This window comes from Salvelinus sp. IW2-2015, linkage group LG6.1, assembly GCF_002910315.2.
Source record: "Salvelinus sp. IW2-2015 linkage group LG6.1, ASM291031v2, whole genome shotgun sequence".
In the NCBI taxonomy this organism is placed as follows: Eukaryota; Metazoa; Chordata; class Actinopteri; order Salmoniformes; family Salmonidae; genus Salvelinus; species Salvelinus sp. IW2-2015.
In genome coordinates this window covers 20,818,651-20,830,224 of record NC_036845.1, presented here as the reverse complement: position 1 = coordinate 20,830,224, position 11,574 = coordinate 20,818,651, and the positions used below count along the sequence as shown (strand labels likewise).

The following is an 11,574-nucleotide window of genomic DNA, read 5'->3' as shown; positions in this document are numbered from 1 at the left end:
CTTGGCCAGGTCGCAGTTGCAAATGAGAACTTGTTCTCAACTAGCCTACCTGGTTAAATAAAGGTGAAATAAAATAAAAAATAAAATAAATAAATAAGACTATAGTGGTGGACTGGACTATACCAAGCACATGAGCGTGGAACGTACCACATTTGACTCGGCAGGGGGGCAGATCTTCAGCTTGTGTCCCTTCTCCTTCACATCCTGTATCAGGTCGTTCAGCATGTGAGTCTGGGACAGATTCTGATGGACAGAAATCAGCCATTATTAACCCATTACCGTTCATTTAGTCATCATCGTTTTTCACCTGCATGGACAGGACAGAATCATTTCTTATCAGTTAGAAGAATCATGAATTAACATCTTCCTGCACTTCTTCCTTTTTATTTCATCATCCCTTCACAAAAAATAATAAAAAACATTAAAATATTACAAATGCAAAAAAAAATATTGGTAAAACTGGAAAGTCTACAATTGAAAACATCTCGATTAATTCTGAGAAACTGGCGGGTGTTAGCCTAAATATCATTACGCTAAAAAAGTTATTTCCAAAGAAACGATGAGCTGTGACAAACACAGAAGGGATTGCCCAGAGCCACCATTGTCCCATCATATTACTGCATCATCTCTTTCTTCCCTTTCAAACGACAGTTGTTTTGTCACATGCTGGCAATGAAGACAGTTGCTATGGAAAAGACACAATGGCTTCAGCAGTGTGAGCTTTCTCTCTGACAATTATGTTGTTTCACCAGCAAAATTGCAATTTTGAAGGAGCCAATGAGAATAGAAAGAGAGAGAGAAAAAAACATGTAAAGGAAGAATCTTCGGTCTGGTTTCAATCACGAGAGAGCTCCAGGTGATTAACAAAATGGCGGAAAACGGGAAGGGAATGTAAGTTTCAATTCCCCAAGACCAGACAGACAACACACACTGGAACATAGAGAACGTGTTCCATACCAGTCCTATTCTCCTGTGGATAGAAGAGTCACACATACGCATATAAAATACCCGTGTACTATATATGCATAACTTGTTCTTGCCTATACTGCTGTATTGTAAAGACATTTATACAAGCCTTTCATGTGTTGTTGATTTTAAGAACAAATTCTTATTTACAATGACGGCCTACACCGGCCAAACCCGGAAGACGCTGGGCCAATTGTGCGCCACCCTATGGGACTCCCAATCACAGCCGGTTGTGATACAGCCTGGATTCGAACCAGGGTGTCTGTAGTGACACCTCAAGCACTGAAATGCTGCACCACTCGGGAGCCCCAGGCTGGTATGTTATGGTATTTTACTGTAGGGAGGAGCAGCACTTGACATGCCAGTTTGACCAGCCGCCATGTTTACAGTACACTGTTCCCTAGACCAGGGTTGTTGAGGGAGAGAAAATGTTGCAGGTTTAAAGCTTATTTCCAGCAATTCTACACATTTTGTCATGAGGTGCAGAGAACATTTTGCAGGTTTAAAGCTAATTTTCTTGCAATTCTATACATTTTGCCATGTCTAATGTTTATTCATGTGATATTTGAGTGACTCAAACATTACAAAAATATCTACGGGCTAACAAACCGAGCAACAAAAATGTTAGCTGACATGGGCTAGTTGATCTGGACATTACTGACAAGTTATAAATAGTACTCTAAGGTATGCAATGACCTTAATTACACCAGTGGTAAAGACTKTTCGACATGACCTTATCCCGACGGTTGCATTTCATAAGCAGCCTCATCAATGTTTACGGTATACAAACCAATCTCATAATGACCGCACCTGCATAACTGCATTAAAGAAGCAGGTGTTTCCTAGGTTGTTGATGCCTTTGACTGGGACCAGTGTGCTGTTGTAGACCGGACTCTTCCCTCTGGACTGGTCTGCATAGTCGCTGGGCTCCTCTCTAAGCTTGATCATTTTCGATGTTGTTCCTGCAAGGCACAAAAAGGAAAAGTTGTTTTACTCCTATATACAAAGGTTTTTGACATTTTCAACTGTAGATTAGAGTTGGACGCGAGCACTCGATTCATGGTTTTGTATTCGATTGCTAATGAGTACTTGACATTTTCAAATGCAAATGTTAAACAGGTGAAATGTACAGTGCATTCGGAAAGTATTCAGACCCCTTGACTTTTTCCACATTTTGTTACATTACAGCCTTATTCTAAAATGTATTAAATAGTTTCCCCCCTCATCAATCTACACACAATACCCCATAATGACAAATCAAAAACGGGGGTTTTCAGAAATGTTTGCTAATATCACATTTACATAAGTATTCAGACCCTTTACTCAGTACTTTGTTGAAGCACCTTTGGCAGCGATTACAGCCTCGAGTCTTCTTGGGTATGACGCTACAAGCTTGGCATACCTGTATTTGGGGAGTTTCTCCCATTCTCCTCTACAGATTCTCTCAAGCTATGTCAGGTTGGATGGGGAGCGTCGCTACACAGCTATTTTCAGGTCTCTCCAGAGATGTTCAAATCGAGTTAAAGGCCGGGCTCTGGCTGGGGCACTCAAGGACATTCAGAGACTTGCCCTGAAGCCACTCTTGCGTTGTCTTGGCTGTGTGTTTAGGGTCGCTGTCCAATTGGAAGGTGAACCTTCACCCCAGTCTGAGGTCCTGAGCATTCTGGAGTAGGTTTTCATCAAGGATCTCTCTGTACTTTGCTCCGTTCATCTTTCCCTCGATCCTGACAAGTCTCCCACAGAATGATGTTGCCACCACCATGCTTCACCGTAGGGATGGTGCCAGGTTTCCTCCAGACGTGACGTTTGGCATTTAGGCCAAAGAGTTCAATCTTGGTTTTATCAGACCAGAAAATCTGGTTTCTCATGGTCCTTTAGTTGCCTTTTGGCAAACTCCAAGCGTGCTGTCATGTGCCTTTTACTGAGGAGTGGCTTCCATCTGGCCACTCTGGTGGGCACCACTCTGGTGGTGGGGAGGCCAGCTCTAGGAAGAGTCTTGGTGGTTCCAAGCTTCTTGCATTTAAGAATGATGGAGGCCACTGTGTTCTTGGGGACCTTCAATGCTGCAGACATTTTTTTGTTACCCTTCCCCAGATCTGTTCTTCGACACAAGCCTGTCTCGGAGCTCTACGGACAATTCCTTCGACCTCGTGGCTTTGTTTTTTTATGAGGGATTTTTTTTTTTTTTTTTGAATAAGGCTGTAACGTAACAAAATGTGGAAAAAGTCAAGGGGTCTGAATACTTTCCGAATGCACTGTATATGCACTGACTAATGTTTTAGCTAAGATGCGCTTACTGTTCGTTTAGTATGTCAAGTGCAGTGAAAATGTGATACGTTTTTTTCCCCCGCATGGTGTCACCTTGCAAGAGAGTTTGTCCATATCGATCTAGCTCGGTGCAGCAAAGGCATTTTGAAACTTTACGTACGAACCAAGTTCTCACAGGTCGCCAGAGAAAAAACAACACCTAAAGTGTCTCTCAATCTCCTGTGAGACCAGAGCCTAATAGTTTGTTCAGGGAGACAGGGGTTGCATTCAACCCATTATGTGCTGGGGGAGCTTCTTAGTGGGGGCCGGTCCCGGTCCCAGCAGCACACAGACACACACACACCGGAGCAAACTGCAAAAATGGTCTTCTGCAGTGGAAGTGGGTTAAAGTGCGGGAGGCCAGGGCTGCAGCTGGAAGGAGCGATGGGCCATATGGGAGAGAGCAGATGACAGCTGGAGAAGTTTCCGCTGTTTAGGGAGAGACGGCTCTCTGGTCCAGCTGTTACTCCTCCATGACCGTCCCAACTCAGCAAGGAGGGAGGCAGTCGTCAGTGCAGAGCAGGCCAGCAGGGACAAGCACTGAGGGATTATAGTTGGGGAGTAGTCAGGAGGCTGACAGCTCTGTGCACTAGTCTAACACTCAAAGCATGGGGTGTGGCTGGCTGAGACAAACTAAGTACATCTCTCTACAAAATTCTTATCTACAAAACGAGGGGGATGTAATGCTAAGAAACACTTTAGGAAAGTCAGAAACCTTTCTCACTGAAACACAGTGCAAATCGGGCCCCTAAGAGGCAAAAGAGTGATAAGATACTTCTTCTTGACACATCTGACATCATTAAGTATACATGGTTGTCTTGATGAAATCAAACACAAAAACACACGCAGAAGATACTTTTCGTCATGTAGTGTATGTGGATACCTGCTCGTTAAACATCTCATTCTAAAATCATGGGCATTAATATGTAGTTGGTCGCCCCTTTGCTGATATAACAGCTTCCACTCTTCTGGGAAGGCTTTTCACTAGATGCTGCGGGGACTTGCTTCCATTCAGCCAAAAGACCATTAGTGAGTTTGGAAACTGATGTTGGGGGATTAGGCCTGGCTCGAAGTCGGCATTCCAATTCATCCCAAAGGTGTTCGATGGAGTTGAGGTCAGGGCTCTGTGAAAGTCAATCAAGTTCTTCCACACCGATCTCGACAAACCATTTCTGTACGAACCTCGCTTTATGCACGGGGACATTGTCATGCTGAAACAGCAAAGGGCCTTACCCAAACTGTTGCCACAAAGTTGGATGCACAGAATCATCTATAATGTAATTTTATACTGTAGCAATGGAACTAAGGGGCCTAGCCCGAATCATGAAAAACAGCCCCAGGCCATTGTCCCCTCCACCAAACTTTACAGTTGGCACCATGCATTCAGGCAGGTAGCGTTCTCCTGGCATCCAATGGCAGCAAGCTTTACACCACTCCAGGCAACACTTCGCATTGCGCATGGTGTGTGGCTGCTCGGCCATGGAAACTCATTTCACGAAGCTCCCAATGAACAGTTATTGTGCGGACATTGCTTTCAGAGGCAGTTTGGAACTTGGTAGTGAGTGTTGAAACAGAGGACAGACGCACTACGCTCTTCTGCATTCGGCGGTCTCGTTCTGTCAGCTTGTGAGGCCTACCGCTTCGCGGCTAAGCCATTGCTGCTCCTATAAGTTTCCACTTCTCAACAACAGCACTTACAGTTGACAGCTCTAGCAGGGCAGAAATCTGCCGAATTGACTTATTGGAAAGGTCAAATCATATGACGGTGCGGCGTTGAAAGTAACTGAGCTCTTCAGGGAAGGCCGTTCTACTGCCAATGTTCGACTATGGAGATTGCATGATTTTATACACCTGTCATGCTAGGACCTAGTACAAACGTTACAGGCCATCCTTTCCTATTCTGTTGTCATTAGTGTCATTTGTGAAGGGAGAGACAAGTGGTGTTCCGTCACATTAGGCATTAATGAACAAAACAAGTGAGAGGACCCAAGGCTGTTGAGATGAGAGAAAGCACCCTTTGTGCCTGTTTGCCTTCCTGCCCCTCCCCCTCCCCTAACCCATAACTCACACCACTTACACAATTTATCCCTTCTCTTTCATGCTCCGGGAGACAGCAAGCTGCTTAACCGTGAATTAACGCACACTTCTCATGTGTACCTTAATCAGTGTTACATCACTACCAGAGAGGGGAAAAGGTGGGTGGCCATGCCTTTGTCAGTCTCTCTCTGTTGATTTGAAATGTTCTAACTGGGAAGACATGAGAAATGTGATCATCTTAGGTCCTCAATGTCAGTATGTGACATTATCTTTATGACTATAATTATATGACATTGTTATTATTTGGGTGACAGGATACGGGGCTACCTGCAGCACCTACCTATTTCATCATATAAATGGTATCAAATGGAGATTGCCATAGCTGCATGTACCATAAGTAAACCAAACCAGCATGTGCTTGGTTAGAGGAGGTTAAGCTACCTTGAGGACTCAGGATCATGTATTCTGGTATCTGTCAACAGCACTTCCAGACAGACGGCTCAGTTAGCAGTGGACCCCTTGCTGCTGCCCTGATCCCCAAGCCAATGAGGCCAGTCCGCTTCTGGCTCTGACCCAGCATGACAAGGCCAAGGTGAGAGAGACATGGACAAAATTATCCTTAACCCAAAGTTTTCATTGTGAAAACAACCGACCCTCCTGCCCACCCTTTCTCTCCTCAAAAAACAAAAATAGGCCTTGCACATGCTCCCTGATGAAATGCTCCCTGCGATTCTCATGATTCTATATGTATTGCGATTCGACACTGTGATTTTATTGCGATTTGATGTTCCAAACATATTGCTCACTATACAGAATATGTCTGCTGCAGAGGGACAAGAGAGACCATGAGAAAATTTGTTTTGATCAGTCAAGGAAATAAGTACTGAAAACATGTTGGCTGACTTTAAAAAGATGGAGACCAAGCTATAGGATGAAACATGTTGGCGCAGGTACAGCCGACTAGCGCTAGCTACCGCTACCAAGTATAAATGTATTTTACAAATGTATACTTAGTCAAATATCAATATAATATCATGATTCCCCCCCCATCACTACAATTGACTATGACCCAGTTTGTAAACCCATAACAGAGATCAGGACAAGTGTGTAACTATGGCAGGCTGAGGATGTGGACGGTCTCCCAGAATCAGTTAGTGATCCAGCTAAAACATCGACTGAGAATGTCAATCATCAAATATTGATGATAATTACTCGGATTTATGGCAGATGGATGTTCTTTGCCTGGCACTGTGATGGTCTCTGTGACCAAGCGGGGCAGGGTTCCGCCTTGGGACCATTGAATGGAGTGTTGGTCCAACCCAGTCCAGCCAAAAGCATCTGTCGCTCCAGCCGCCACACTGGAAACATCTGGAGGTCTGTCTGTCTGGAACTAAACAGACATCAGGGAGGTGCCCATATGGCCACACTACACAACACATTGCAAACAAGTGTGGATAGTGTAGTTCCTGGTAGAATGAGAGAACAAGTTAGAGAAATACGATACATTTTTTCTGGAATCTGTAAGCGATGGGGAATATGTGACGAGATGGGTATGTAGCTTTGTGAGAATGTACCTGTTTATACAAGTGTGTGTGTGTGTGTGTGTGTGAGAGAGAGAGTATTCCGACCGGCTCCTTGGCTAAAGAGAGAGGGGAAAACTGGACGGAATGGGAATGCCAATGGACACATTCTTCATCTGGGACCGCCACTGAAGGTAAACAATGTTCAGGGAGCCATCTGCCAGGGACCCGGGAAGGGGGTGCAACGAGCACAAGCATATGGAAAAGCATATTTTTCCTCCCCCTGCAGCAGTCGGGGAAGGCAAAATGTCAGCATGCGCTGCGTCCACGCTTGACTGTGCCGCGCTCGGCACCACCACCTGGCCCTCCTTGCTCAGCCACCGAATATGGGCAGCAGTGACACTGTGGAGCTTGTCCCCAGGGCAGACTAAACGATCACGATCCCTGTCTGCCCCCCTCCTGCTGACTCTCTCGACTCCCAGCTCTTTTTCACACAAGTGAGAGAAAAAAAATGGCTATTGTTTGCTTTCTTTATGAAAAAATATTTTCAAAAATATCTCCAAAAATTTGAAAGGAATTGGACCAGAAAGCAGGCAAGCCTGAATGTTGCATTCATATTGAGGTTTCATTTATATCGGAATTTGTGGACACAAGCTACTATTGCAAAAATTCAATAGCGCAAATCTAAGTCCATCATTTAATGCACGGAATACATGAAACTACAGTTGGACACACCGTGCGCTGTGCTGTCACTAGATGCCAAAAAGGATTTTGACAGGCTCAAATGGCAGTATTGTTGGCGGATTTAAGGAAATTTGGTTTGGGAAAGCATTTTATGGATATGGTTCGTACGCTAAACTTTTTGTCATGATGTCTACAAATGACATACAATAAAGTCCATTTCCTATTTTTCGTGGATGTAGACAAGGCGACAGCTTATCCCCGACATTCATTCTCTCTCTAGAGCCGCATTTGAGGCAGAATGCAATTGCTTCTCCTATACCGATTAAATCATCATCTCATATCTCTATACACGTATGATATCCTCTTAGATATGATAGATATTGAGAATTCAATCTCATCTTTATTATCCACATTTGAAGATTACAAATTGATGTCAGGATATAAATCAGCATTAAATGTTGATCAATGAAACAGCCAAGAAAGTTTCACTTCACTCAACAAATCCTGTTAAAACCCAGTCCACTTATTTGGGCATTAAAGCTGCAATATGTAACTTTTTATGGCGACCCGGCCAAATTCACATAGAAACGTGTGTTATAGATCTGTTCTATGTGCGCTATTTCTATGCTTCCCGTTCTTAAGTTTTGTTTTTGCGTCTTTTACTTTCGGTTTTGTACACCACATCCAAACAGATGAAAATACAATATTTTTGGTTATTGGAATATATATTTCACAGTGGTTTAGATGGTACAATAATCCTCTACACTATACTTGCTTGTTTTGTCACATAAACTGAAATTAGGCAAACTATTAGAATTTTAGCAATTTCTGCATAGTGCATCTTTAATACACAAAACATCTCTGCATGGTTTGGTGAAGTTTAATTATGAGAACATTTACAAAAGAGGTTGAACAAGATCTAAACATTTGGGAGAAGTTGCCTACTTCCTTACAAACAAGGGTTGCTTCCATAAAGATGAGTATGTAGCCACGTATTAATTTCCTAAGCAATGATGATCCCACTCTTTCCGCCACTAGGTTATTGGGTAAGGATTGATAAACCTGTACGTAAATACCTTTGTCATTCCAAACATCCAAAGATCCTGTTTGAGGTACTACAACGACCGAAGGGAAATGTGGGAATTGCATAACCAAATGTTTATATTTACCACCAGTTTTTCCAGTTACGCCTACTTAGATCATGGTTCGATCAGTCTACATCAGTCTCTCTGAGAACTATTGAGGAGGTACTCGTTTTTCCTATTAGATTAGATTACAAGATGTGTTATTTTCTGGTATAACTATTAAGAAATGCATGTTATATTATGGTCCCATTATCTTCAATACAAAATATAATTTCAGGAGGGTTGAGAAGTGAATTGGTGGTAACTGGAAGAGGCATCTCCATACCCCTCTGTGGCATAACCAGGCTGTTACTTCAGGTACTAAAGCATTTGAGTCAAGTCTGGTCTGCAAAAGGGGTTGATAATCTAGGGGAAATACATGTATTGAACTCAAATCAAATATTATTAGTCACATGCGCCGAATACAACAGGTGTAGACCTTACAGTGAAATGCTTACTTACGAGCCCCTAACAACAATGCAGTTTAAAAAATACGGATAAGAATAAGAAATACAAGTAAGAAGTAATTAAAGAGCAGCAGTAAAATAACAATAGCGAGACTATACACATGGGGGTACCGGTACAGTATCAATGTACGGGGGCACCGGTTAGTTGAAGTAATATGTAAATGTAGGTAGAGTTAATTAAAGTGACTAAATGCATAGATGACAACAGAGTGGCAGTGGTGTGGAGAGGGGAGAGGGGCAATGCAAATAGTCTGGGTAGCCATTTGATTAGCTGTTCAGGAGTCTTATGGCTTTGGGTTAGAAGTTGTTTAGAAGCCTCTTGGACCTAGACTTGGTGCTCCGGTACTGCTTGCCATGCGGTAGCAGAGAGAACAGTCTATGACTAGGGTGGCTGGAGTCTGGCAATTTTTAGGGCCTTCCTCTGACACCGCCTGGTATAGAGGTCCTGGATGGCAGGAAGCTTGGCCCCAGTGATGTACTGGGCCGTTCGCACTACCCTCTTTAGTGCCTTATGGTCAGATGCCGAGCAGTTGCCATACTAGGCGGTGATGCAACCGGTCAGGATGCTCTCGATGGTGCAGCTGTAGAACCTTTTGAGGATCTGAGGACCCATGCCAAATCTTTTCTGGCTCCTGAGGGGGAATAGGTTCTGTCGTGCCCTCTTCACGACTGTCTTGGTGTGCTTGGACCATGTTAGTTTGTTGGTGATGTGGACACCAATGATCTTGAAGCTCTCAACTTGCTCCACTACAGCCCCGTCGATGAGAATGGGGGCGTGCTCAATCCACTTTTTCCTGTAGTCCACAATCATCTTCTTTATCTTGATCACGTTGAGGGAGAGGTTGTTGTCCTTGCACCACATGGCCAGGTCTCTGACCTCCTCCCTATATGCGGTCTCGTCGTTGTCGGTGATCAGTTCTACCACTATTGTGTCATTGGCAAACTTATTGATGGTGTTGGAGTCATGCCTGGCTGTGCAGTCATCAGWGCACAGGAGGGGCCCCTGTGTTGAGGATCAGCGTGACAGATGTGTTGTTACCTTCCCTTGCCACCTGGGGGCAGCCCATCAGGAAGTCCAGGATCCAGTTGCAGAGGGAGGTGTTTAGTCCCAGGGTCCTTAGCTTATTGATGAGCTTTGAGGGCACTATGGTGTTGAACGCTAAACTGTAGTCTATGAATAGCATTCTCACAAAGGTGTTCCTTTTGTCCAGGTGGGAAAGGGCAGTATGGAGTGCAATAGAGATTGCATCATCTGTTGGGGTGGTATGCAAATTGGAGTGTGTCTACGGTTTCTGGGATAATGTTGTTGATGTGAGCCATGATCAGACTTTCAAAGCACTTCATGGCTACAGACGTGAGTGCTACGGGTCAGTAGTCATTTAGGCAGGTTACTTTAGTGTTCATGGGCACAGGCAATATGGTGGTCTGCTTAAAACATGTTGGTATTACAGACTCAGACAGGGAGACGTTGAAAATATCAGTGAAGACACTTGCCAGTTGGTCACAGTACACGTCCTGGTAATCCGTCTGGACCTGCGACCTTGTGAATCTTGACCTGTTTAAAGGTCTTACATCGGCTGCGGAGAGCGTGARCCCACAGTCTTCCGGAACAGCTGGTCTCATGCATGTTTCAGTGCCATTTGCCTCGAAGTGAGCATAGAAGTAGTTTAGTTCGTCTGGTTCGCTCGTGTCACTGTGCAGCTCTTGGCTGTGCTTCCCTTTGTAGTCTGTAATGGTTTGCAAGCCCTGCCACATCCGACCAGCGTCAGAGCCGGTGTAGTACGAATCGATCTTAGTCCTGTATTGACGCTTTGCCTGTTTGATGGTTCATCGGAGGGCATAGCGAGATTTCTTATAAGCTTCCGGGTTAGAGTCCCGCTCCTTGAAAGCGGCAGCTCTAGCTTTTAGCTCATTGKGGATGTTGCTTGTAATCCATGGCTTATGTACGTACGGTCACTGTGGGGACGACGTCGTCGATCCACTTATTGATGAAGCCAATGACTGATGTGGTGTACTCCTCAATGCCATCGGAGGAATCCCGGAACATATTCCAGTCTGTGCTAGCAAAACAGTCATGTAGCTTAGCATCTGCTTCATGGGGTATGCGTTTGGGAAGGCATCCTGTGATTGGACGGGAATGTAAAAATTCATTCTGATGTGTCAGTTAATTACTCTCATCTTCAATTACTAAAGCGGAAAGATCTTTCAATTGTTAAAGCGTGGGTTAAGGATATGACTACTGATGTGGCTATTGATTGGGAGAATGTCTAGGAGAATATATTTCACTCAAAGAACCCAAACGATCAGTTTATACATTTGAAGCTCATTGGTCATACTTGACAACACTTGTAAGATTTCATGCAAAACAGACTCCAAGCCCAAACTGTGACCTATGTTCCCGCAATACACTTGGCACATATAAACATATGATATGGGATTGTCCTGATGAGTTCTGGAGGACAGTATTCT

General features: G+C 44.1%; 1 protein-coding gene across 2 annotated transcripts in view; it reads right to left on the bottom strand.

Moving 5' to 3' along the window:
- usp45 (ubiquitin specific peptidase 45) overlaps positions 1–11,574 on the bottom strand; it is a 48,887-nt gene that overhangs the window by 22,194 nt on the left and 15,119 nt on the right. For both annotated transcript variants that reach the window (XM_023989381.1, XM_023989382.1), the window contains exons 6-7: positions 1,777–1,928; positions 148–243 (exon numbers count right to left, since the gene is read on the bottom strand). In XM_023989381.1, the coding sequence (XP_023845149.1) occupies positions 148–243; positions 1,777–1,928 (248 nt within the window). The remainder of the gene's footprint in view (positions 1–147; positions 244–1,776; positions 1,929–11,574) is intronic.